The sequence below is a fragment of the Furipterus horrens genome, unplaced genomic scaffold, assembly GCF_987537825.1.
Source record: "Furipterus horrens unplaced genomic scaffold, mFurHor1.1.pri manual_scaffold_11, whole genome shotgun sequence".
Classification (NCBI taxonomy): Eukaryota; Metazoa; Chordata; class Mammalia; order Chiroptera; family Furipteridae; genus Furipterus; species Furipterus horrens.
The window spans coordinates 52,317,926-52,345,022 of record NW_028327181.1 but is presented as its reverse complement, the minus strand read 5'-3'; the positions used below and the strand labels follow the sequence as shown (position 1 = coordinate 52,345,022).

General features: G+C 38.0%; 1 protein-coding gene across 2 annotated transcripts in view; it reads right to left on the bottom strand.

The window, feature by feature from the left end:
• Positions 1-4,525: 4,525 nt before the first annotated feature.
• The window catches only part of MYH8 (myosin heavy chain 8), a 29,554-nt gene continuing 6,982 nt past the window's right edge, over positions 4,526-27,097 (bottom strand). For both annotated transcript variants that reach the window (XM_090290941.1, XM_090290942.1), the window contains exons 11-39: positions 26,894-27,032; positions 25,601-25,719; positions 25,336-25,485; positions 23,739-23,909; positions 21,584-21,893; positions 21,401-21,468; positions 19,737-19,824; positions 19,536-19,653; positions 19,043-19,166; positions 18,804-18,940; positions 17,083-17,338; positions 14,889-15,131; positions 14,624-14,800; positions 14,397-14,542; positions 14,223-14,313; positions 13,747-14,136; positions 13,205-13,331; positions 12,081-12,199; positions 11,757-11,953; positions 10,471-10,654; positions 10,223-10,388; positions 10,002-10,126; positions 8,807-9,115; positions 7,954-8,157; positions 6,853-6,978; positions 6,593-6,763; positions 6,302-6,406; positions 5,810-5,905; positions 4,526-4,807 (exon numbers count right to left, since the gene is read on the bottom strand). In XM_090290941.1, coding sequence (XP_090147067.1) covers positions 4,655-4,807; positions 5,810-5,905; positions 6,302-6,406; positions 6,593-6,763; positions 6,853-6,978; positions 7,954-8,157; positions 8,807-9,115; positions 10,002-10,126; positions 10,223-10,388; positions 10,471-10,654; positions 11,757-11,953; positions 12,081-12,199; positions 13,205-13,331; positions 13,747-14,136; positions 14,223-14,313; positions 14,397-14,542; positions 14,624-14,800; positions 14,889-15,131; positions 17,083-17,338; positions 18,804-18,940; positions 19,043-19,166; positions 19,536-19,653; positions 19,737-19,824; positions 21,401-21,468; positions 21,584-21,893; positions 23,739-23,909; positions 25,336-25,485; positions 25,601-25,719; positions 26,894-27,032 — 4,809 coding nt within the window. In that variant the 3' untranslated portion in view covers positions 4,526-4,654. The remainder of the gene's footprint in view (positions 4,808-5,809; positions 5,906-6,301; positions 6,407-6,592; positions 6,764-6,852; positions 6,979-7,953; positions 8,158-8,806; positions 9,116-10,001; positions 10,127-10,222; positions 10,389-10,470; positions 10,655-11,756; positions 11,954-12,080; positions 12,200-13,204; positions 13,332-13,746; positions 14,137-14,222; positions 14,314-14,396; positions 14,543-14,623; positions 14,801-14,888; positions 15,132-17,082; positions 17,339-18,803; positions 18,941-19,042; positions 19,167-19,535; positions 19,654-19,736; positions 19,825-21,400; positions 21,469-21,583; positions 21,894-23,738; positions 23,910-25,335; positions 25,486-25,600; positions 25,720-26,893; positions 27,033-27,097) is intronic.

The window sequence follows — 27,097 nt, the reverse complement described above, 5'->3', positions numbered from 1 at the left end:
CATCACCGGAGAGGATTTGTTTTTCCTTGTGGGCTCCGGAAGCGACATCTTGGTGGCCCTGGGAGCAAGGAGGGAAGAATCAAGCTGGCGAATTCCATCCTTAAGTACAGTTCTTTCCATCTGCCCACAGCTGATTCTTCTGCTTCCCACTTAGGAAAATATGACCTATGAAGTCTTCAGTGTAGGGGCCTGGAGGCCCTGGTATGTGTAACATGGGCCCAAACCTTTGCCGCAGCCAGGAGGCAGAATGTAAGTTTGCTCACTGACAGCTGCTCTGCTAGCCCTGGAATGTTAATCCTTACTGAAAGCCTGGATGAAAGGCAGCAGCTTTTAGCAGCTGTGCTAATGGTCTCGTCCATCAAATGGCCCTCTCCTCTTCGCCTCTCTGTTGTCAGTTATTTCCTTGTCTTTGATGAGACGTGGATAGAATTCTCAAGAAGCAGCTTACTTTTATTTATTTATTGAACAAATATGAGCCTTTTAAAAAGTTCCAAAAGTAATATACACATTGTAGAAAGATTAAGATATAACCAGACATACTGAAGGAAAATTTAAAATTACTCCTAAACTTTTGACAAAGAGGTAATCTATCTAAATTTGGGTTAAGTCCTTTCACGCCTTCTCTCCCATGTTTCCATAAACATGCACAATTTTTAAAAAACACATGTCTTCAAACACACTATCGGGGTATCATCCTGTAGTCATGGTTTTGCGTTTGAAACTTAACAAATTATGAAAATTTTCTCATGGACTTAACTCTTCTTCTACATCATGATTTTTAATAGTTACATAGTGTTCCTTCTTATGAACATACCATAACTTCCTTAACCAGTTTCCTATTGTTGGACATTTAGGGTGCTCAATTTTTTTGTTCTTTTAAATATTCTAGTAACTATCTGCATATAAACATTTATGCATATCTTTATTTGTGGCATTCATAGAATAGACTTTCTGGTGTAGGATTTCCAATAGTAGAGTCCCTGTTATTGGAGTCCTCACAGTAATAATACTGCACAGGAAAACAAAAAAGAATTCATTAACGATAGTCAGATGTTGCAAATATACAATAATCAATGCAACATGACTGCAAAATAAAATGAGAAATCTTATAAATTTGCAGAATATAATGAAATTGATGAAAGTGGTATTAGAAATCTACTTGAATTTTGCAAAGTCATTGACCACTATGGATGCAGCAGCATTGAACTAGTGTTCCAAGAGAATGAGTTCAGGATCAAAGGATTAGGAAGGCACTTAAAAATATCAGTGAGGCCATCATCCATTTTCTGCCACGAACGACATTCTTTATGATTGCATTGCAAAAATTTAATATAAAGGATGCCATGTTATATAAGATTGTAGGAACTATGCCCTTTTCCTCCAACTCTAGTATTGATTTGTCCTTTGTTCTTAGACTTAGGAGGGAGTTATAACCTAAATCTTGTGAAATGTAATAGAAAATAAACTTATTTCAATGTTTTTGGCTTTATTTTTAAGATAAAATCCCAGTCAGATCCTCTCCCCCATTATTTACTATGTAATTTGGACCTCATTTTAATTTCAATTCACTTTAACTGGTTGTTTCCCCAGACAACATGATTGTCTGTGTAGAAAATCCCAAAGAATTTACAAGAAGACTGAAAATTACTGAGTTTAGTAGGGTTTTAGTATATAAGACAAACATACAGAAATCACTTGTATTTCTGTATACTGTATGCTAGCAATGAATATCTGGACACCAAAGTTAGAAATAAAATACCGTTTACAATGGCTTAAAAACAAAAAGAAAGAAAGAAAAATACATGTAAATCTAACAAAGCTTATAGGACTTAAATGCTGAAAACTGCAAAACATGATGAAAGAAACCAAAGAAAATTGAAATGGAGAAACATACTGTATTAGTGAATTGGAAGAATCAACATAGTAAATATCTTAATTCTCCCCAAATTGATAGATTTAATGTAATTCTATAGAAGATTATAACTTCACCTTTAAAGTTTGACATACAGTATTCTAATTGCTATTTCCTAAAGCACTGTAATTGTAATATTTCTCCCATTAAAAAATTTTAAACAGCATTATGGAGGTATAAGTGACGTACAATAAACTGTACATGTTTAAAATGTGTTGATGTGCATACACTGCGATACCATCATCTGAATCAAGGTAATGAATATGTCCGTCGTACCCCAAAGTTTCCTTGTGCTCTTTAATATCTCCTACTGTCCCTCTGTGCCGCCTCTAAATTCTACCTCCCATCTCTGGGCAACCACTGGTCAACTTGTGGTTACTATAGATTATTTTTTATTTTCTGGGATTTTATATAAATGCAATAATAGAGTCTATACTTTGTTTTTTGGTCTGGCTGCTTTCACTGCGCACAATTCTTTTGAGATTCATCCATGTTTTTGTGTGTGCTAATAGCTTGTTTCTTTTTTTTCACTGAGTAGTATTCTATTATATGGATATACCACACTGTGTTTATTTATTCACTTGTTGAAGGGCGTTTGGATTGTTTCCAGTTTTTGCTATTACAAGTAAATATGCTGTGAATATTCGTTTACAAGTCTTTGTAATGTTTTTATTTCTCTTGGGTAGTTATCTATGAATAGAATGACTGGAATAAATGGGCAATTTTCTTAACTTTTAAGAAGCTGCCAAACTGTTTTCTAAGGTGGTTGTGCCATTTTGCATGATTCCTATCAGATATGAGAGGTCCAGTTCCTCCCCCTCTTGGCCAGCACTTGGACTTGTTAGCCATTGTAACAGGTGTGTAGTGATAGCTCATTATGTTTTAATTATTATTTTCCTAATGACTCACGAGGTTTTCATTTGCCTGTTTGCTATCTGTACATTTTCTTTGGTGAAATGTTTGTTTAAATCTTTTGTCTCTTTTAAAATTGAGTGATTTGTTTTCTTTTTTGAATTTTTAGGTTTCTTTGTATATTCTGGAAACACATCCTTTCTCAGGGATATAATTTGGAAATGTTTTCCTTTGGTCTGTGGCTTGTCCTTTCATTCTCTTTAACAGTGTTTTTCAAAGAGTAGAGACTTAAAATTTTGATGAAGTCCAATTTATCAATTTTCTCTTTCATGGCTTGTGCTTTTGGTGTTGTATTTAAGAAATCTTTCCATAAGCCAAGGTCACAAAGATTTACTCTTATGTATACTTGTACAAGTTTTTGTGATTATAGTTTTTGTTTCCTTCTTAGTCCAAAAAATTTTTAGGAGAATATTTTGAATTTTTTTGTTTTGTTTTAAACATCGTTATTCATCTTAGACATATTTGAGAATGTGGCCTGTACAATTTATAATGTCAAAGATTAAGACTGAAGGGGTCAGGAGGTGGGGGAGAGTAGATGCTAGAAGGTGGAAGAGGGACATGAATGCATAACATACACATGTTGTCAGATTGCATTTTTGGTCTACCACCTCTCTTTCTGGAGATCAAACTCCTCATGTTTATACTCTACCAGATCTTTCTTGTCTTATCCTTCTTCTTCTCCTAAGTTCTCTTTCTCTCTTTTTCTCTGAGCACTCATTTGTCCAATCTATCAGAAAATTCTACGTGCACTATCTTCACAATACGTCTAGAATCCATCCACTTCTTATCATCTCCCAATGCGCATTCTCTGGTCTAAGCCACTGTCATTTTTTAAATCTTTTATTTTATAGTAAGCTCCTAACTGGTCACCCAGTTTCTACCTTTCCCCTTTAAGTCTATTATCATTACAACAACCAGAGTGATTCTTTTAAAACGTATGTTAATTTTCCTCCTGTGCTCAAAACTCTCCAAAGCGTTCCTGTCTCACTCTGAGTAGAGACCAAAGTCCTCCTTAGGCAGTTCTTGGGCCCTCCATGATCTCTGGGCCCCTGGCTCCTCTCTATGTCATAACTCTATCTTGCTCATTCTCCAGCCCTACTGGCCTTCTCTCTGACTCTGCCTCAGGGCCTTTGCATTTTCTGTTGTTCCCTCTGCCCTCATATACTTACTTGGCTTACTCTCTTGCTTCCTTCAGGTCTCTGCTCAGATGTAGTCGTATTAGAGAGACCTCCCTTGACTACTCTACAAAGTACAGTTTTCCCCCATACTTTTTAATTTCCCATTAACACTTATCATTTGACTTATTACATAGCTTCTTATTTGTTGATTGCGTTTCTCTCCTTGTAGAATATAAGCACCCAGAGGACAGGAACCATGTTCACTACTATACCCTCAGAATTTAGAGCAGTGCCTGGCACATAGTAGATGCTCAATAACTATTGTGGAGTGAATAAATCAATGGGTCTTGTCTGAATAGGCAGGCTCATCAGGTGTGTAGTAATTTTTAACAATTTAGAGATTTAATAAAATCAAGACCAGCAAAAGATAATTATATGGTAGGAGGGGTGGGAAAGGGGATGCTGGATGTTGATGGAGATACAGAATAGTGAATGCTCTGCAAAGCCATGTATAATATTCAAGATAATAGCTAGGTAAGGACTGTATTTAAGAGTAATTTTAGAAATAAAAGGGACAGCCTGGTTTAATTGATAAGTTTACTGTAGTTTTTATTTACTCAACATTAAGAGAAGAATAAACATCAAAAAGTAAGTGACCAAATATAGCACATTTTGTGCCTCTCTTCAGTCATCCCATGGCATCAGGGCACAGTCACTCTTCACTTATGACTTTTGTGTGCACCTCGCGGCTCTTCACCCGCAGCTTGTTGACCTGGGACTCGGCGATGTCCGCCCGCTCCTCGGCCTCCTCCAGCTCGTGCTGCAGCTTGCGGAACTTGGACAGGTTGACATTGGATTGCTCCTCCTGAGAATAGAAATAAAAATGTGAAAATTAGACTTTATGTTTCTCATTGCATTTGTCATCAAACAGGATTATTTCTTCCAACTCAGATATTTCCTTCTATGGTCATTGGCCATATCTGACTTCAAATCTGGACAGAACTTGAAACTTCAGTTACATTTTTCACTTTAAAGAATGAGAGAAGATATCATTTAAAATGAAAGGGGAAATCTTATTATGTCGAACCCATACAAACATTAAATTTACTTATGATATATGGGCTAGGTGGAAAGAAGGAAGAGACCCAGGTACCCTCCATTACAGTTTAGTAAGTAAATGTAAGGTCAAATTATAACTGGGGAAATCCCACTTTAAATATTTTTGCCATATATTCTGACTCTGGTATATGAGAAAAGGAAAAAGTGGGGCTAGGAAGAAAGTATGCCTCTGTTGGTTGAACTTACTATTTGTGCCTCTCCCTTTCTTCTCTTCTTTCCCTACTTCCTACCTACTCCTGCCCACTCCATTGTGTCGGGAAGATTGGAAACAAGTCAGAAAAGGGAAGACGGAGAATCTTACAGCGTGCCCTTAATGCTCCGTAGCAATGTGGAGAGAGGAGTCCCTGATAATGATACTGGTAGTGAGCGGCTAAGTTGGTTGGGGTAAAAGATTTAAGTTTGGCTTTTGAAAACACTTGAGTTTGTGCATTCCTAGAAGGAGAGGAGCACTTACCGTGGTATTAGTTAGAGTTTCTACTGTGCATTCTTCACAGCTATCAAGTAAGGTGGGTTAGTTAGAACTTCCCTTTCTTCATCCCCCAAACCTTACAAATTGTTTAATAATAAAAATATCTCCTCTTGAAGTCTTACTGTGTAATTGGGGTTTGGGGGTAAATTTGTGTTTATAAAATCATCTCTCTTAAAATATGAATTGTATATTCTTATCTTATCTTCTTTTTCATTAACATATTCTTTTTGTACACTTTCTACCCCCCCCCCACAAAGTTTTCTTCTTCTAGATACTTACAGCCTCCTCAGCTTGTCTCTTATATGATTTCACCTTTGCCTGTAATTTATCTACCAAGTCCTGCAGCCGGAGAACATTCTTGCGGTCCTCCTCAGTCTGAAAATTTGAAAAAAATGATCTGCATTCACCTCAATGAAATAAGACTTTGTACACATCTTTTCCAGCCATTCCTATTCTGAAGAGATGTTGTTATTTTATAGGTAATGAAACTAAGGTTTAGAATGTTAAGCAATCTACCCAAGTTTAAAAAACAGGAGAGATACCCATTTATCTGGCTTTATATTATTTCCTCTCTTAACGCTTTTATCTAAAGGCCTTCCTGATTTTCCAAGCTTAGTATAATATAGGTCTGTGAGAAGCAGCTGTGTCATTTGCCCTTACATGTACCAAGTTAATGTGTATCTTATTTGTGAGTGACACATAAATCATCACCAGACTTCCCATTTCCCAGTGGGCAGGAAGCCTGAATATTCTAGAAAACTATTACCTTACCTGATAGGAAAGTTCCTTTACTCTCCTCTCATGTTTCCGCAAACTTTTAACAGCTTCCGCATTGCGTTTCTGTTCATTTTCCACCTCTCCTTCAAGCTCACGTACCTGCACCCAAGAAAGATAGTTATAGAGTCAGTCTTGGAGGATGTTAATTAGCTCAAGACCTACTGAAGGTATTAGGTAGATGTCCACAGCCCCAGGACAATGATGGGAGTCAATAGGTAGGAAGAGAGAAGAGGAGAGGGAGGGCCCTTTTTCCCTTCTCAGATTTGGAGATATTGAGACACGCACTCTGGCCTCCAGTTTCTGGATCTGCTTCTTCCCGCCCTTCAGGGCCAGCTGCTCAGCCTCATCCAGACGGTGCTGCAGGTCCTTCACCGTCTGTTCCAGGTTCTTCTTCATCCGCTCCAGGTGGGCGCTGGTGTCCTGCTCCTTCTTCAGCTCCTCAGCCATCATGGCCGCCTAATTAGCAGCAAATGAAAACCATTCAGAGATCTGAGATAGCACATCAAGATTCAAATCTGACCACCACTACGCTGCCCTCAGCTCACATCAGTGATGGCCTTCTTGGCCTTCTCTTCTGCGTTGCGTGACTCTTGAATTACTTCTTCCACTTCACTCTGGAGTTGTGAAACATCGTTTTCTAATTTCTTCTTGGTGTTGATCAGGCTGGTGTTCTGTTAAAAATAGTGGGAATTAGTAAGATTCGCATTTTGCCCTCTTGGGATTTTATAAATGTCTCACTGTTGGCTCATGCAAGAGACTAATGGCAACATTTCACTAAGCTTTAAATATTTTTTCAGTGCAAAATAATTATTTGCAAGGTTGGAACCACTCTCCCCTTCCACCATTGCCCCAAGGTCCATCTGATTTATGCATAAGGACTTATGAGATTTAAAAATGTCTAGATTAATTAATTGCTCTTTCAGTTATATTTAAACTAGACATCACTGGTATTCTATCCTTAAAATGTTGGAAATATTAGAAAAGAAGAGATTCTTTTTGTGAGTGCCTGGCACTGGGAGTTTCTTAGTTGGAGGAATCTCTTCTCTGTGAACATTCATGCTTTGGCCCCTCGGGGAATGCTGGATTAGTCTTATGAAAACATTTTCTTAAAATTTTAACCCAGTCGTTCTCAAAGGGAAGCACTGCTGCCACAGTGAGTGTTTGGAAGTGTTTGGGCATAGATGCATTTGGTTGTCAGAATGAGTAGAGGGTACTAGTGTATTTAATGTCTGGGCAAGTCCGGGATGCTGAGTGTTCTGCCAGGCACAGGGGCAATAAACACCACAGCACTGAATGTCGAAGGGCCCCTGATGGGAAACATGTTCAGATTTTGAAGTCAACAGATATCTTTATTCATATGTAGTCCAAATCATGGTTTTCAAAATAAAGAACAAAGCCTTATATTTTAAATAAAAAAGTAATACCCTCTTTTTGAGGGGATAGAAAACCTAAAAAAAGACACATAGGAACTGACACATAAAAACATGTATAAACCCACACCCCAAGATAACGGCAATTAATATTTTAGAGCATATCGCCCATCCTTCTAAACATACATATATTTATAAAAGTGGAGTACTTGAACACAATAATTCTGATCCATCACTTAACAACACACTGACATTTGTGTGATGTGAGCGTCCCACCTGGGTGTGCAGGAGCTGGACACGCTCACTGGCGTCCAGCAGCTCCTGTTCTGCAATTTTCCTGCTCCTCTCCGTCTGCTCCAGAGATGCCCGCAGCTCCTCCACCTCAGTCTGCAGCAGGTTGGCTCTGCGCTCCACCATCATCAGCTGCTCCTTCAGGTCCTCCTGGCCCCGGAGAGCGTCATCCAGGTGTAGCTGGGTATCCTGTTCAGTAAAAAAAAAACAATGCTGTAGACACTCTGAGGAGGATATGAACATCCTTGCAGATGAACTGGAAGAATGTACTGGTGCCGGGAACAGGAAATGACAGGTGATAGTAGGGATATGGTGATGCCACTAACTCAGATAAGAAAAACTTGTCAGGAGACAGATTCTTGTTTTATTTATGACATTAACGTTATTTTTTCATGTGCGAGTCCTAATGTGTATCATTTATGGAGCATTTTCCATATGCTATACCCAGTCCTTGATATCTCTTGTCTCATTGGGTCCTATGAGGTGGGTAGTTTCACTCTTATTTTGTAGTCGGAGAAACAGAGGTTTTGAGAGGTTAAATGACTTGCCTAAAACCAGACAGCTAGTAAGTGACAAAACTGAGACTCAGCATCAGGCCCATTGGTGCCAAAGTCTTTCACTTACTCTCATATCATTCTTTATCTCTGGGCTTCTATTTGTTCTTTTATATAAAATTCTTTAAAAATATTATATTCTGTATGTACTTAACTTACCTCCATATTATGAGCTGTATAATTTTCTTAAAAAAAAGAAAGGATGGTTTAACAAGGTGTTTAAAGGAATGGAAGACCAGTAACTTGCCCGACTTATCTGAATTATTAACTGTGGACTCATGTACCTTCAGGATCCCTTGGGTGTTCCTGTAGTTTCTCAAGCTCTCTGCAGCCAAACGGTTGGCGTGGTTCAGCTGGATTTCCATTTCATTCAGATCTCCTTCCATCTTCTTCTTGATCCGGATGGCATCGTTCCTGCTCCTGATCTCAGCATCCAGCATGCTCTGCATCGACTCCACAACTCTAACGTGGTTTCTCTTAAGCTGGTCAATTTCCTCATCCTTTTCAGCAATTTTCCTGTCAATTTCAGACTTGACTTGGTTCAACTCCAGCTGGATGCGCAGGATCTTTCCTTCTTCATGTTCAAGAGATGCCTTGCCAAAACAGTGATCAATTAATAATAGAAAATAACTTGAATATTTGGAATATATTGTGAGCCAAACTTATTAACATTAGTTTATGTAATTTTACAAAGTACAATACAGTAGTTCCAGGACCCTGCTAGGTAAATTGTTCTTTTGTTTATTCAATCATGGGTTATGCAGGGCAGTTTTGTAATAAAGGTGCTCTGTAAAGTCTAAAGTGCTATACAAATATTATTCATGTAAGTACTGACAAAAATTATATGATTAAACATATGTGAACTCTTAATCTGTTTTATAAATTAAAATGTTCATGTGTGATCTTACAGAAATTCTCAATTTTAAAACATGTTATTTTCTGATTACATAATACATGTTCACTATAGAACAACATGGGGCAATATATAAAAACAAAGGAAAAAAACCCTCATGTTGTGCCCCCACTCAGAGATAACCATTTTAATGTGGTACATTTTTCCTATTTATATATAGTTCTACATAATAAAATTATATTGTATGTGCAAACATGCATATTGCTTTAAAAATTATCTACCATAAATAAATATTCCTCCATATTACAATAATTATATTCAATCTCTGTATAGAATTGCATTGTATGATGTTCCATAATTTTCTTAATCTTGTTCATGGATTGGACACTTTTGTGTCCACTTAAGATTATTTTCTTAGAAATAGAATTGATGGGTCATAGTATTTACATTTTTAAGACTTTTGATTACTACTGCCAAATTGTCCTTCATAAAGATCATACAAGTTCAGCTTATCACTGGCTCGGTGATAAGATATATATTTTACAGTATCACTGCCTACTTTGAGTGTTTTCACTGATGTTTGTCTTTGATTTTTTTCCCCTTACAATGTAGCAAAATGTACATACCTCTGCTTCCTCTAAGGCAGCCTGAATGTCACATTTCTCTTGTTCCACTTGCTTCTTTATTTTTTCCAATTCATGGATTTGCTTCCCACCTGCAGCAATTTGCTCAGTGAGGTCAGAAATCTCCTCTGTGGGTGAACAGACAAGAGAGAAGTGATGATTTGGTGGTCACAAGGAAAGGTCCAGTCGGGCTCCGTGGGGTAGGTAAGTTCAGGAGTACTCACGCTGCAAGTTCTTATTTTCTCTCTTTAGGGTTTCAAGTTGATCTAGGGATTCCTCGTAGGCATTCTTGATCTTGAACAGCTCAGTGCTGAGAGAACGGGACTCCTTCTGGGAGGCCTCAAGTTCAGCCTGAGTTTCCTCATGCTTCTGTTTCCATTCTGATAGGACCTGAAAAGCAGTGTCATCAGCCAATGCAAGGAGAAAGGGAGACCTAATGGAACATGGGTAAAGTTTAAGCAGGCTGGGCCACCTTGTCAAAGTTCCTTTGCTTCTTATCCAGAGCTGCACAGGCAGCGTTAGATCTCTCCACATCCAGCATGAGGTCCTCCACCTCATTCTGGAGCCGCTGCTTCGTTTTCTCAAGGGAAACACACTTTGCATTCACGGCTTCTACATGTTCCTCAGCTTCCTGCAGCCGCTGGGCCAGCTTCTTCCTGAAAAGTTAGCCAGGCATTTAAGAAGAGTAAGCAAGTAGTAACTTTCTTGGCCTCCAATTACAGTCCTGTTTCCATGGCAAATAACATGGTTTTCAAACCTGGTAGCCAGAACTCCGTTCTAGACTGATAAACTATATGAAAAGGTCCAAAATGGTGAACAGTTGGGTTCAAGTCTTTGGTACGCTATAGAATTTTTAGAGACTGCTGTTAGTGCTCCATGTATCTTACTGCATAAGTAATTCAGAATTTTCAGGCCTTCTGAATTAATATGACTGTGGAGAATGTATGGCCAGGACAATTTTATTGATTGATTTATAGATCTCATCTCCAAAAACTATTTGAGGCTAACCAGATATTTTATTGGACAAAAATATAGTGAGCATATTTGCTTTCTCAAAGTTTCCATTTCACTTTAGGTATTTTTTCCCTAAAGAAAAATAGCCAGTTTCTTCTAATCATATTTGAACAATCTCACCAAGGAAAGAAGTTGATGGAAAGGTCAGAACAACTCATCAGTTTAAGCGAAGACAGTCTTGTTTCCCCTTCTGAATCACCTACATTTTTAATTCCCAATTGTGTGCCAACTATACATTCTTAAGATTGAGGTAAGTCTTTAGCCCTGATGCCCAAGAAGATCTGTGTGAAGGTCCCCTTTGACCTGTACACAGACTAAGGCTTTACTTTATTTAAACCAATCCTGGACATTATGAATTGTTTGATGGCCTCTAACATGAGATTTAAGGCCTATCCCTTTCTACTACAGTGCTTAAGGTGGGCTCTTGAGTCAGAACATCTGGTTCTAATCCCAGCTATACCATTTATCATATGCCCTTGGTTAGTTGGTTAACCTCTCACAGTCTCAACTTCTTCATCTGTAAATAGGACTAAGAATAATAATACCAACAAATGTCGCTATGAAAACTAAATGAGCTAATGTATACATGGCATGTGACATACAGTATGCACTCAGAAAATGTTACCTTCTGCTTTTGTTATGTTACCACCATCGTCAATATCATCACAACTGTTTCTGGGAGTTGCTGAGTTGGGCAGTTAAGAAACCATGTCATTTTCCTCCCCCAGAGTTCACAGCACGTACTTGGCCTCCTCTAGCTCCTCTGTGCGCTGGATGGCGTCCGTCTCATACTTGGTCCTCCACTGGGCAACCTCGCTGTTGGCCTTGGACATTGCCCTCTGCAGCTCGGCCTTGGCTTCCTGCTCCTCCTCATACTGCTCCCGCAGCAGGTCACAGTCGTGGCGGGAGGACTGCAGAGCGTGGGCCAGGGCGTTCTTGGCCTGGGGAAGTTCCAGTTTAGTGACTTACATTATTTTATTCAGTGATGTTTAATTTACACATTCAAAGTAGAACCTAACTGGACATGTTTAGATTCGATTAGCCAAGAATATCTTAGATAAAACTCACTTTAGTTTCTTCTTCTAGTTGACGTTTCATGTCCTCAATCTGCTGAGTAGATACTTGTTTGCTCCTTGAAAGCTGAGAGACTAAAGCATCTTTCTCATCTAATTGTCGGGAATATTCACCTAAGAATAATAGAAGTAAAGAAGTTTGTAATGGTATTAAAAATTAGCCTAAAGCTTTTTCATATTTATATATATGAGGTCTGTCTAGAAGGTATACAGCCATGTAATATGAAAAAGACATTTATTGAAGAAGATAAAAGATATAAGAAACATTGTGCATAGGACAATGATGCCTCGGTCCCCTGCAAAGTAGGCACCTTGGGACCTCACACAGTTCTCCCAGTTGCCATCAGTTGCCCTATCATATTTTCCTAAACCTCATCGGTAATCTGAAATCTCTTCCCTTTCAAAGATTTTATTTTCTGGAGAAGTCAGAAGTCACGGGGTGCTAAATCTGGGCTGTAGGGAGACTGAGTCACCTGGGTGATTTGTTATTTCACCAAAATACTCAGCACAAGAAATGATACATGAGTGGGTGCATTGTCGTGATGAAGCTGCCAGTCACCAGTTGCCCATAGCTGTGGCCTTCTGAATTATCCAGATGATTTCCACAGAGGGATGTTGAAGCTTAATGCGAAATTTGATGTAGATTTGTTGCTCTCCTTGCTCATTTTGAATATGATGACCACACAGTACACGTGCTCACCCAATGGTATCTATCCCCCCCGCCCCCCGCAAACTAGTACAGTGAAGTCATCGTTGTTCACACATGTGCATTCCAGTCCACTCTCCTTGGCTGCCAGGTTACACCGATGTTGAACACTATTCTTGTTATATTAACAATGGTTGGACTTTTTCTGAACAGACCTCGCATGTGTATATATCGAATCTATACTTCTGGGTATCATAGAACTACTTAGAACTGGACATTAAAGAGCAGAGTTCCATAGGAGTGTAACAAGTAAACTAGCTTGCTGATTCTTGCTTATTTTTTTCTTTCTGACCTGCTCAGCAAATTCTGATAGTTTGTTTATTTCTCCTCTAAAACGGCATTATTGAGATTAAGAACCTCTGGAATCGGTTCTGTCTCATACAGGGTTTCAGGATTCAAAGAAAGGTCTTTACCTGCTTCCGTCTGCAGGCGAGCTCTCTGAGCCGTCAGGTCGCTGATCAGCCGCTGCTGCTCTTCTTCCTTTGATCTCAGTTCACTCACTTGGTCCTCTAGTGTGCGGCACATCTTTTCAAGGTTTCCCTAGGGGATATGTGGCAGCGAGGGATGAGGCATTGTATGTAGTAAAAAAGTTAAAATTTGATTCTTAAAATATTTTTAGAGTGAATAAATTTATGTTGTATGAATAGAAGGTTATGGCACCAACTCTATGGAACATGCTGGGATTCAAGCTTGGTGAGTGCATAGTGTCCCTAAAGAGGTCATTGTTGGAGCCCATTCATCAACCCTAATAAGACTGACACTTGCTTAAAATGGATTGTGAAATAATCTTAGTGGGTCATATCCAGCATTTAAAAAATGAAATAGAATGGAATATATTAGAACAGAGAATATTAGATTAGTGCTATAAACTACCTGCAAACAATGTTTAATGGCAGAGAACATGGGTGTTCTTATAAGTTTTCATTTAACCTCATTTAGAGACAGTATTGGGTACCTTGGCTTTGGAAATGGACTCTGAATTACTGCTCAGGTCATCGATTTCCATCTTCAGCTCACTTTTCTCCTTCTCCAGCTTCTGCTTGACCCTCTGCAGGTTGTCTATCTGCTCCCCAAGTTCAGCCACACTGTCCGCGTGCTTCTTCCTCAGGGTGGCCGCCATGGTTTCGTGCTGCAGGGTGGCCTCCTCCAGGTCCCGGCGCATTTTCTGGAACTCAGCCTCCCTCTTCTTGTTCATCTCAACCTGGGCCGAAGTGGCGCCCCCAGCCTCTTCCAGCCGCTCGCTGATCTCCTCCAGTTCCCGGGAGAGGTCAGAGCGCTGCTTCTCGGCTTTGGCCCGAGAGGCCCGCTCTGCCTCTATTTCCTCCTCCAGCTCCTCAGTGCGTGCCTGGGAGGGACACAAGCACATTAACATTAATTCATCTCAATCTCAGGTTTTTTAGGGCACAGGAAAATGGAGGTGAGATGACTCACCTGCAACTCTTTGATCTTCTTCTGTAGTTGAGTTTCTACTGCTTGCTCATCTTCAATTTTGCTTAGCAGGTGGCTAATTTCAAATTCTTTCCTTTAGAAAGAAGAACAAGACATATTAGTACCCATATGAATGTAAAGATGATATCACATAGAATTATTTTCTGGAGTTCCTACTTTTTAAGTTTTTCATCAAGTTGCTGTCTGTCATTTTCTACATCCATTGTAGATTCTTGGGCTAATTTTAAGTCACCCTCCAGTTTCCTCTTTGCTCTTTCTAGATCCATTCGAACTTTCTTTTCTTGCTCTAGAGACCCTTCAAGCTAGTAAGAAGGTAAAATTTTGTTAAAAGTTGAAAGAATGTTTTAAAAAATCTTTCAAAGGATTATTAAAAATACACTTACATCATCTACTTGCTGCTCTAGCTTGATTTTGGCTTTGGCCAGGGTGTTGACTTTGTCCTCTTCTGCCTGCAGGTCATCCAGGGTCTGCTGATGGGCCTCTTGCAGGGCCTTCTTCTCCTTGGTCAGCTTAGCTATGGTTTCATCCAGGCCTGCCATCTCTTCCGTGAGGTTTTTCACCTAGAAAGTTAAAGAAGAGAATGTCTCTACTTTAAAGCAGCTTGTTGGAGTAGAACCCCTATAGAGTATAACAGAATATGTTCCACACCTTGTTCTCTGTGGCATGCTTCTCCTTTTCAACCTTGGCCAGTGTCAGCTCAAGGTCATCTATGTCTTTCTTCAGCTCTGAACATTCATCCTCCAGTTTCCTCTTCTTGGCCGTCAGCTCAGCATTGATCTCTTCCTCGTCCTCCGCTCTCTCGGTCACCTCTTTGATTTTGGCCTCCAGCTGGATTTTGTTTTTAATCAGCTGGTCACATCTTTCCTCTGCATCAGTCAAGCTATCTGCTTCCTGTGGGGAGATTCCGTGAGATAGTTAATGTATTTGTTACTTATTTTGAACTTGTTCTTGCTCAAAATTGTAGTGTTCATTGAATTTTGATGAATTTTTCAGTATGAATATATCAAATGTAATTGAATATTATTACATGTTCTGGAGAAATGCAGGTTATTAGAAGTAAGACTAATTTAAAAGCAAATTAGTCTGAAAAATAATGTTTTAAAGTTTTATCTTCTCATTTTTTAAAAAGATTATATAAATATATAAATATATATGTATATATATATATATTTTTTTTTTTTTTTGAGAGAGTGAGAGAGAGGAGAAGGAAGGGAGAAAAAGGGGGGGAGAAACATTGATTGGTTGCCTCTCGCATGGCCTGCAACCCAGGTATGTGTCCTGACTGGGAATCAAACAAGCGACCTTTTGGTTTGCAGGCCAGGGCTCAATCCAGTGAGCCACACCAGCCAGGGTTGAAAAATAATTAGACTGAAACAATTGACTATTTTAAGACGTAGTGCATGTAAGAGTGAAAGGACCAAAGGAAGCTTGGGTTTTTGTCCCAAACTTGTCTCCATATGTATGATCTTTATTGCTTTATTCCTCTTACATTCAGTTATCTCATATGTAAGTAAGGTGGTTAGAATAAATTATTTCTAAGAGCATTTCAGCTGTAATATACCCATGTAAAGATTTTGACTTAGTCAAATTGATTAGTTTTGTTTTAGAGCATTTGCTACTCAATTCAAGCAACTAATTATATACTAGGTTGAATTTTAAAAAGAAAAGAAAAAGAACTTATGCCTATGAATACATTTCCATGCAGCATTTTATACTTACAAAACCTTCCTGATAGTTCAAAACAGTGCTATAATTATCTGAAATTTTCATTTCCATTTTAAGAATTAACTTAGTCTCAAAATGAATTTTAGAATATATAAGAATATGTAATTTTGAGAAACCATATAGCTCAATAACATTTTTACAAGGTACTAAACGACTCACAAATTAGTTCAGCCACTAACTTATTAGATTACACTGGCCTGGGGAATTTCTTTAACTTTTCAGTGTCTGTTTTATTCATTTGTTAAGGTTTTTAAATGCTTAGATGGGTGATAATGGGGACTTTCCAGGGTTCTCTTGCATCTGTTTTTAACAGCGATACACTCAATAAATATTTGCTCACTGACTGATGATAATGCCTACCAAAGAAGTTAAGATGAAGAGACTGTGATCCTATGCTTTTGGGAAACTGTAACTTTCATATAAGTAAAGTTATCAAAAGGAAAAGTTGAAAATAGCTTAAAATTTTTAGGAAAGCTATTCTTTCCACAGGTTTCTTCATAACATTGATGGGCTTGTTGGACCAAGTAAAGTTGTGTTTAGCCAGAGTGTAGCTGCCAAACCTACTCTCCACTGTAATTACAACTTCCTCCTGACCCAATAAACAGAGGCTTTAAGAACTTGGCATCTGTATGGAAGGAAAAATCATAGAATACACTTAGCTCTACCTTATACCCTGGTATTTCAGTTCAGGAACTGCATATAAATTTATGGAGCTAAATCTTGGGGGCTGAGAAAAAGATACAGAGAGGAATAAGAATAACTGTCTTTCTTGAATTTAAATATAATCTTATATACTTGTATTCAAAAATAGGAATATATTTTATGTCTGGGATGAAGCAGGCAAGGCAAATAGATAAAATGAGATTGGGAGCTTGTGTTTAAACTACTTTCTTCATGTTAAATTTGTGATATGTTACATACATTCTTCGGTTTTTCCTTTTGCATTTTAATTTGGAAGTAATTATGCCTTCCTCATAGAAATATTGTTAAGTGAAATACTAAAAAAATAACTTGAGATTTTCTTTTTCATGTCAAGGTCATTTGTAAATCCAAACTATGTGTGAATTCCAGAAAAGCTTCTCAGTAACATGGTACATTCAGAATATAGAGTACTCACAGATTGAACCTGGAGTTGCAGGTCATTTTTCTCTTTTAAGAGTGTGACCATTTTTTCCTCCAGTTCCTTCCTTTTTGCCTCTGACTTGGCAAGTTCATCTTTGGTTTTCTGAAACTCTTCCTTCATGGTGGCCATCTCCTTCTCGGTCTCCGCGCTCTTCAGCAGGGGCTTGATCTTGAAGAACAGTTTCATCCACGGCCAGTGCTTGACGTTCATGAAGGCACGTACATTATACTGGATGCAGAAAAGGGCTTCTCTGGAATGACACAGAAATATCAGTGTAGATTGACAGTTAGAGACAATGTTATTATTTTTTATACACAAACTCCCCTTTTAATTGCCCCCATATATAAATGATACATCAAACTATGTATATGTTATATGCAGGCTTCACACATGCACACATGCATGCACACACAGCTTCTCACTCACACTCAGTGTAATCACTTTGCTAATGTGTGCTGATCATATTGAACAGTTCTAGGTTTTCAAGTTCCTATCAAATTAGCAAAGAAACTGACTTTAGAAGGGGAATACTTCACATGTATGAGCATCATGTACCATTTTAAGATCATTTGAGATATTACAATATTAGTGATTTGGGAGTGGATGTGGCAGTTGTGAATTGATTGTGCTGTTTGGCCGTTGGCATATAGATGTGAACTATGAAATGGCATAGGTTGCTTTCTGAATTGCCTCACCTGAGTTAAGCTTATTGTGTATTATATTATGTCATCCTTGAGGCCTTTCCCCTTATTTAACTCACCACTGAATTACCCAGTTTATAAACTTCTTTTGTTAGCTTCTTCAGATAATACACTGGTTTTTTTCAAATGCCTCATTCTTACTTGCTTAGTTGTTAGTAACTGTAGGGCATTTAGCACAGGTTGAGCTCCAAAATTTGTTTTATTTAAATAAAATTATAAAATAGTAATAAAAGATACCCCATCTGCAAACTGTAGTAATAGATTGGCAAGGTTTGACTCCTTGTAGTAATGTGTATGTTTCTTCAGGCTTTCTAAAATGGAAATTCTATTTTTGTAAGTCCAATTTATAAGAACCATAACTCTGAAAAGGCAGATACTGTGACATAGATCTTAATGTAGACACATGTAAAGCACTTGGGGCCACTTGTAATGCAGACCTAAATAAGTACTTAGGAACAAAATGAATGCAAAATGTGTGGGTAAGGACAGGGAATGCAGTAGTGTGTATAGATAGAGCTGAATGAGGTTAATTAGAGAAAGGAAGAATGGAAGTTTTGAATTCATAAATAGATAAGTTAGGATGAGGGGAGAGGGCTTATGCAAACCTGAACATAATAAGCAAATTGTTCAGCTTGGCTGCAAAGGCTGTGTGGTCGGCAATGATAGATGAGGTGGGGAGTAGAGAGGGCTTGACAGCCACGCAAGGTAACTTGGATTTGATGTGTGAGACCTTGGGGAACCACAAACTGAGATATGATGTGATGAAAATAGTGCTTACTACACGTTATTCCTGCAGCTGTATGTGAGATGGGTGGGAAGGGAGAAAGTGGAGGGAGGGGAGAAATTCTGGAGCAAATCCAAGTGTGAGAGGATAAACAAAAGCTGATGTGTTGTAAGAGTGAGTTCAGAACTGGGTGAAGAGCACAATTTAGCCACAAAATAAAAGTCATTGACTGAGGAAGGCTGATGGTCCTTAAGGGATCTTACAAATCTGATATGCTGCATAGTTGTTACCTCCTTTGCAACATCTTCTGATATTCTACCCTCATTAGGAATCCCCTACAGACAGCTTGAGTTCTTGTTATAATCTGAGCCAATTTGTCATCTCTCATTTCTTCCAGAAGACCTAGAAGGCCAGCTTTGAAGAAAACCTTTGAAGAGAAAAGGACAGTCACAAAGCATGCCGCATACTACAGGGGACACAGAGATGGTAGAAGGTACTTGGATCAGCTGTAAATAAATAACAGCTATACCTTTGTATGTCCAAATTTATACTGGGTGTGATCAATATCAATAGACCCTAGAAGTTTCTCAGAAGCCTTCTTGCTGTCAATGAACTGTCCCTCTGGGATAGCACTTGCATTTAGAACTTTGTATCTGTTCAGTCAAAGAAGAAAGGGTTAGGAATGTGTGATCATAAATGAACATCAAGTTATATAAAAAAGAAATGTCAAAAAATACTCAGAGAAAAAGTAAAATTAGAAAATCAGCTGTGCTTTAAGTTCAGATGGTAAAACAATATCATTTTCTTGTTGTCTGGTGCATGCATGCCTCCTTTCTACTTTTAAGAAGCGCCACCTCTTATAACCTGCTGTTCTGTCCTACCACCACAAAACTATTTTATTTGGCTCCTTAATTTTATAATACTTACAAATCAGGATACATGAAATATAATAAACAAAGGATAACAATTAAGATGATTAAATATTCACAGCATTCAGTGAAATACAACAGAGAGAGACTGGCCTTTGTTTAAAGTCCCCATATAAGATTCTGCTCGGGAATCCCTTCCTGCAGATGCGGATGCCTTCCAGCACGCCATTGCACCTCAGCTGGTGCAGGACAAGTTCATGCTCCATCGCCCCTAAAAATATATCAGTGCTTACTACTGGGCATGGAATTTTCAAACTTGCGCCTGTTTGATTACTTCATGCTCATAGATCTTACCAGGAGTTTTGGTTTCATTGGGAATGATACATCGTACGAAGTGAGGGTGTGTGCTTCTCAGATTGGTCATCAGCTTATTTAAATTTTCCTAGAAAACCAGATAGAAGAGATTTAATGAAAAAGTTCTATCTCAGATTTCTCTTTTGTAATTATATGGAACTAAGCTATGTACTCTCTTAACTATTAGATATAAATTTGTGAGGTTTTGTTGCTCTGTATTTTAAAGGTATTAAGATTCTAGCCTGCCAAATAACCAGAAGGCCAAAATACTGGGAAACAGCACAGCTCTGCAAGACATTAAGTTATAACACTTCAGAGCTATCATATAAACAAACTGAAGATTCAGTAGCCTTGATGCACAGGAAGTGTTCTCGGCTGGGAATTAAGAGACAAAAGACTGGCTTGGCTTTGCCACAAGTGAACTGCTTGACTCTACAAAATTCTTTTTGTCTTTCCAGACTTCATCTGAAAATAATTGAGATTAGTTCTGAGGTCTCTTTCAACTCTCTCTCTGCTAATAATTGTCACAGTAGTGAGTTAGCAATTGCTCCAACTTTTGCCATTCCTTCCCTGAGTTTATTATTCCCTGGTACCCGTAACATCTTTTTTTCCCTGTATTTTTTTGAGGAGTCTAAAATCATGAGACTATATAACCTTGTGTGGGTGGATCTTAGGTACCTGCAAATGATCCACAGTCTGAAGCATAGATGGGGGACTTTTTCCAGAATTAGAATAATTGGTATTGACAGATGGTGGTTTACTCAACCATAGAAAACTCACATGTAAATATTTCTCAGTGTTTCTTAGATATACTTTTCGAGTAGGCAGAGTTACTGCCCCCATCTCAGTTAACCATTAGGAAATAAACAAAAGTAATGAGTTTCTAATCTTGAAAACATGTATAAGGATAAGGTGAAACCAAAATCTGTTGGGTGAGATAATGCAGATTGGTATTTAGAAAAAGAACGGGACACTTTTCCTGTTTAGTTCATGGGTTAGATCTGCATTTTAGTTTTAAAAGGAATGACGCTTAGCCATACAAATTCTTACAAAGCAGCCATTAGACCAGATATTTAATACAATCCTGTTTAGAAGAGCCAGCTTTTAAGCCACCTAAGAAAGCTACATTATTTATAGTAAAATTATTGTTATGTTAACCTCAAGAGATATTTTCTAGCTCAGTCATCCATCTAAGTCACTAGGCTTGGCTTTAGGTTTTCATTTATTACAAAAATTTAAATCCACCTCACAGGACAAAGATGTGTTTTGGTGGAAGGATGTTTTAAAGTGTATCTCAGGCTTATTCTCAAAGAGGAACTCAGGAACATTCTCAAGGGCAATGTTAGTGGAATAAAGATACAGCCTTCCACAGGGATAGCTTTGAAGTTCAGCTATGCTTCTTTCAAAATCAGCCTGATTATATAATGTGAAAGTTTCTAAGGACTTTTTGACATTCTTGAATACATCAGATGATCATAATGAGGAGTAATGGGTAAAGCACTGACCCTATAGGAGTATTGCTTTAGCTGTATCCTGACAAGAGTGAATATTTGATGTGATTTCTATTAACATTCCATTCCCTCCTGATTTATTCTGAGTGATATAATTGTGATAATTCATAGAAACTTAATAGGATTTTTTTAAAAATTTAATTTGTACTTTACCCTGAAAAGAGCTGATACGGTCTGGAAAGAAGAGCCCTTCTTCTTAGCACCTTTCTTTGCACCACCCTCTGAGGTAAAAACAAACAAACAAACCATCAATTAAAGTAGAATTCCATAGGCTGGAATGGTATGTGAGCATTCTGTGGGAATAGGCTTAAGTGAAATTAAGGGCACAGAAAGTACCTGATTCAACACCAGAGTATGTGGAAAAGAGACTGGCTAGAGTCTTCATTGAAGACTTCTGGTACAGCCCGACCACGGTCTCGTTCAGGGGGTCCTTGTTCTTGTCCAGCCAGCCGGCAATGTTGTAGTCCACGGTGCCCGCGTAGTGCACCAGCGAGAAGTGGGCCTCGGCCTTGCCTTTGACAACCTTGGGCTTCTGGAAGTTGCTGGACTTGCCCAGGTGCTGGTCATACAGCTTGTTCTTGAAGGAGGTGTCCGTGGCCTTGGGGAACATGCACTCCTCTTCCAGGATGGAAAAGATGCCCAGTGGCTGAATTCAGAAAAGCAGACATTGGTGTCATCCTATCTAGTCTCAAAAGATATAGACATAGTGGCTATCACTTGATCAAATTATGATCATTCCCTAATTAATTTTATTTATAAAGTAAAACAGAGTCATCGCTCAAGTCCTTTAGTTATCACTAGAGTAACTTTTCCATCATTTTTCACATTCAATGCACAGCATCATATTTTTACTTTAAATAATTTTTATTTTTTAACTATAATTAATATGCAATATTATATTAGGTTCAGGTGTCTACCCCAGGCATTAGACATTATATAACTAAGTGATCATCCCAGTAAATCTCATACCCATCTGACACCATATATAGTTTTTACAATATTATTGAGTATATTTCCTATGCCATACTTTACATCCCCGTAAACTACTGATTTGTACTGATTAATCCCTTCACCTTTTTCACCCGTTCCCCCAACAGCCCTCTTGTCTGGCAACTGTCAAAATGTTCTCTGTATCTGAGTCTGTTTCTGTTCTGCTTATTCATTTGTTTTGTTTTGTTTTAGATTTGATTGTTGATAGATATGTATTTATTGCCATGTTATTCATATTTTTTTATTTTTTTATTTTTAAAGTAGACCCTTGAACATTTTATATAATACTGACTTGGTGGTGATGAAATCCTTTAGCTTTTTCTCTTCTGGGAAGCTCTTTATCTGTCCTTTAATTTTAAATGATAGCTTTGCTAGGTAGAGTAATCTTGGTTGTAGGTCCTTGCTTTTCACCACTTTAAATATTTTTTGCCAGTCCCTTCTGGCCCGCAAAGTTTCTGTTGAAAAGTCAGGGGACAGTCTTATGAGAGCTCCCTTGTACATCACTAACTGTTTTTCTCTTGCTGCTTTTAAGATTCTCTTTTTGTATACAACCTTTGGCATTTTAATTATGATGTGTCTTGGTGTGGCCCTCTTTGGATTTATCTTGTTTGGGATTCTCCATGCTTCCTAGATTGTGTGTGTATTTCCTTCACCAGGTTAAAGAAGTTTTCTGTCATTTTTTCACATAAGTTTTCCATTTCTTGCTCTCTTCTCCTTTTGGCACTTCATGATGTGAATGTTGATATGTTTGTGGTTGTCCCAGAGGCTCCTTATACAACCCTCATTATTGGGTCCTTCTTTCTTTTTACACAGCATCGTTTTTATTAAAAGAAGAGCTAAATACAAACTCCAGATGTCAGCACAGCATGTGGGAAGGGGGGATCTGTTATAAGGTTCTGGTTTTTTCATACTTTTTTTCCTATTGAGTGAATTAACCTATTGTCAAAGTTTTATTTTGCTATGAAAAGCACTTACTTAGAATGATGTTTATTTATATGCATAATTAAACAGAATAAATAACCCAAACCTTATTTAAGACATTTTGTGTATCTAATCTCCTTAAAATAGATTATGAAGAAGCATAAGCCATCTGACTTCTTGACTTCCAAACAGATTAACTTCCATATAAGCCCTAGCTGTGTTACCTGTGCATTAATTTTTATTTAGGAAAAAGGACTTATTTCTATTAGATCATGGTGGAGAGAGAGTTAGAACAAGTAGGGTAGTTCTGGTGAAGCACATCATCAATAAGGTCTTCAGTGCTGCTTTAAAATTGGATTTGCGTAAGTAATAGAACAAAATTGGTTGAAACAAAATGAAACTAAACATTCTGATCCCTCTCATGTAAAAGTTAAAAACAGAAAGTTATTTTTGAATAGTAATTTTCTAATTGGTTCTAAAATCAGTCTATTTAAGATTAAAACAATACTTTCTAGAGTCACTACAGACACTTGGAAAAGTTATCCTTATAGTTCAGTCTTTCTTTAGAAATCAAACAGACCTTCTCGATGAGCTCGATGCAGGCAGCCAGGTCCATCCCAAAGTCAATGAATGTCCACTCGATGCCTTCCTTCTTGTACTCCTCCTGCTCCAGCACGAACATGTGGTGGTTGAAAAACTGCTGCAGCTTCTCGTTGGTGAAGTTGATGCACAGCTGCTCCAGGCTGTTATACTGCACAAAACAAAATTTCCAACATTAAATAGATTTTATAGCAGTAAAATTAATCACTGAAAAACATATTTTATTGAAAACATGTAGAATATAATAATGAAATAAAATCCAAACTAATTGTTTTGTCTTTAAAAATCCCAGGGAAAAATTATTATTTTTGACATGAACCCTTTTTGTGATTTCTGGGCATTTCTTAAAGGCATAGCTATTAGTCACACAGTGGGAGTTCTGGTAGATATATCTCCTTCTCTCTCTAAGATTGCATGGACAATAATATCCATTAAAAGTACAACCATGATCCTATGAGTTATGGCTTACATTTAAGGGTGAAAGTAATTTATTGGAAAACCTCACTTCTTTTACCACCCCCTCTCTCCAATTCAAGATAAAGTTCACATTTTTACTTTTGACTATCACATTATTAAGGAAAGCTTATCTAATTTCTGTTTTAGTCATATCAAAAATTTGGCAAATCTTCCTTGACAAGTCTGTGAAAGTAGGGATCTGATCTGGTATAGCAATTGAAGATCTGAGTCTTTGTTACAATTTATATCCCTTTATAGATGATGAAGCTGATGCCCCAGAGGGGAAATGTTACTTGTTACCTCAGCCTGGAAGAGAAAACTATGAACATTCTCTATGCTTCTACTGTAGACCCTCTCTCTTTCATGGGAGATGCCTTGTGTATGGACCGAATACTGCAGAGCTGGTTCCTGTCCCGGCTTTGCCTGACATGGCTGTATGGTCTTTAGCAAGCGTTTTGACTTTCTCGATCTCAATTTCTCCACATGTATTAATAATTAGCAGTAATATTTATTACTTCTTGGTAAGTTGTTTAGAAGGTTAACTGAGGTAATTTTTTTCATTACACTTTGTTTTAATGGGTCTCAAAATTCTGTGACAGATTTTTGGTCAAGTTGTTTTCATTAAAAAGTACTATTTAAAATCTAATAATTTAAAAACTCCCGCATACAAAAAGGCCAAATGGTCCACAAAACATTCTCTGTTCCATTCTGAAGGTTTTATTATTCATCATAATCATTAACCAGTCTTTTTCTATTATACTTAAATGGCCAATTGAGACAAACAGTTCCGTCACTGTTCTTCCACCCTGATTAAGACTGGGGTGGCAGATATTGGTGATAATGTTTATTTAGCCTTCTGAGCTTTCTGGGCAGACTTTGTGACTTTACCAGCTCCTTGAAGTGCTTAGTATAGTACCAGAAATACACTGACTTCTCAGCAAATGCTAGCTATTATTACTATTATATACTGTCACCTCCTAGATATTTTGGAGGTAAGTCTAGGAGCAGTGTTGGAGAAAGCAAAGTGAAGACCACAAATGTAAATGAATAATGATAATATCTAGCATATCAAAGTCCAAATTACCTTCCTCCCACTTTTTATTAGTATGGAGATAACTCACATCAAAGATCTCAAAGCCAGCGATGTCCAAGACCCCAATGAAGTACTGCCTGGGCTGCTTGGTGTCCAGCTGCTGGTTGATGCGGGTGACCATCCACAGGAACATCTTCTCATAGACGGCTTTGGCGAGAGCACCCACTGAATTGTACACCTTCATGGACAGAGTAATGTTTTCGGTGTTATTAAAGGCATTATTAAAGGAATAATGTTTATTGGCATTATTAAAGGCCTGGGATGTGCGTGATTCATTGGGGTCATTCACTAACCTGCTGTACGGTCTGGCCTTTGGTGACATACTCATTACCGACCTTGACCCTGGGGTAGCAGAGGGCTTTGAGCAGGTCAGCAGAGTTCAGATTCTGGAGATAGGCTGCCTTGTCAGCAACTGCAGATACAATTCAAGGAATGTTTAATGGTAGATATCCTCTTTAATCTATCTTTCTATTTTTCTACAATCCATTTTTTATTACTTAAATATAACCTAGAAATAAACCTATAGAAGATCAGATGAGGTTCTCTATACATTAGAGGATGTACTTGCTAATAAGTGGTCAATCAGTTACCCTGGTCTTTGGTAATTTATTTCAAGCAGTTTTTTGAGAAATTCAACTTTAAACATGTGCTCAGTATTTATGGAAATATTTTTATGTAAGGCACAAGCCTTAATCCTGGCTCTTAAGACACATCAGGGGTAGTTGGAGGGATAATGATAAGGTAAATACATCTTAATATTTACTGTTAGGGATGGTTAACAGAAAATTTGGATCCTTATCTTAGTTTTGCTCCTCCCAATGTCACCTTATTGGATCAGCTTATTTATCTGAAAATGTGGGAATTAAATTTTACTACAGAATCTCTAAAATTCTGTCAATGACTATCATATAAATACCATATGTTGGGTACAAAATAACTGCTGAAAAGTTTAGGGGACGGAGAGGGCACGTCAAGCTGAAGGTCAGGAAGGGCTTCAAGGAGCAGATAACTTTAGCTTTCGCAATAGGTCCTATATGTTCTGTATCCTATACATATGTAGAGTATATGATTTTTTTCTCAGTTCCTTTTTCATTTTATTTGCTGCCTAGACTATCTACAGGTTAATATATAGACAACATCCACATGCACACAGATGTCTAGGAACATCCTTCACCTGAGCTGTATTTGGGTAGATCCCTAATTCCCAGTGACTAGGTTTACCTAGTTAGTGCTGAAACAGACCAGAAGATCGAGTTATCTTATATACCTACACACCATTGCCAAGGTAAAGCAGAAGCACTATTCCATCTCGTTCTCCTTCTAAAGATCTGACCCCCCAGGTTGTGGTTTTTAAGATATCTCCTTATAAGTGGCTTATCAGGGTTCACTTTAACTTATTTGGGCTAGATAGAAATGATGGAGGTACAGACATGTGAAGAAGGAAGGGGGTCGAGGAAAGCATGCAATGTGTATAAATATGTATATGCCCTTCAGAAGTCCAGCTACAAAGGAGATTTGAGTTTAGAATAAGCTTTTTTTCTTGCCATATCCTCTAATTTGAACCCAGATGGAGCCTCATTTGGTACCTTCCGTGCCATCTGGCTCAGCTTGCTCCTCACGCTGCTTTTGCTTGAATTTCATGTTCCCATAATGCATTACTGCCCCTGTGAGCTTATAAATGGATACTTTCTCTTCAGGACTAAAACCCAGGATGTCAATCGCGCTCTGCCAGGACAAATGAGAGAACAAAGATTAGGACAGAAGAGACTAACTTATTTAGGAGAATTTAT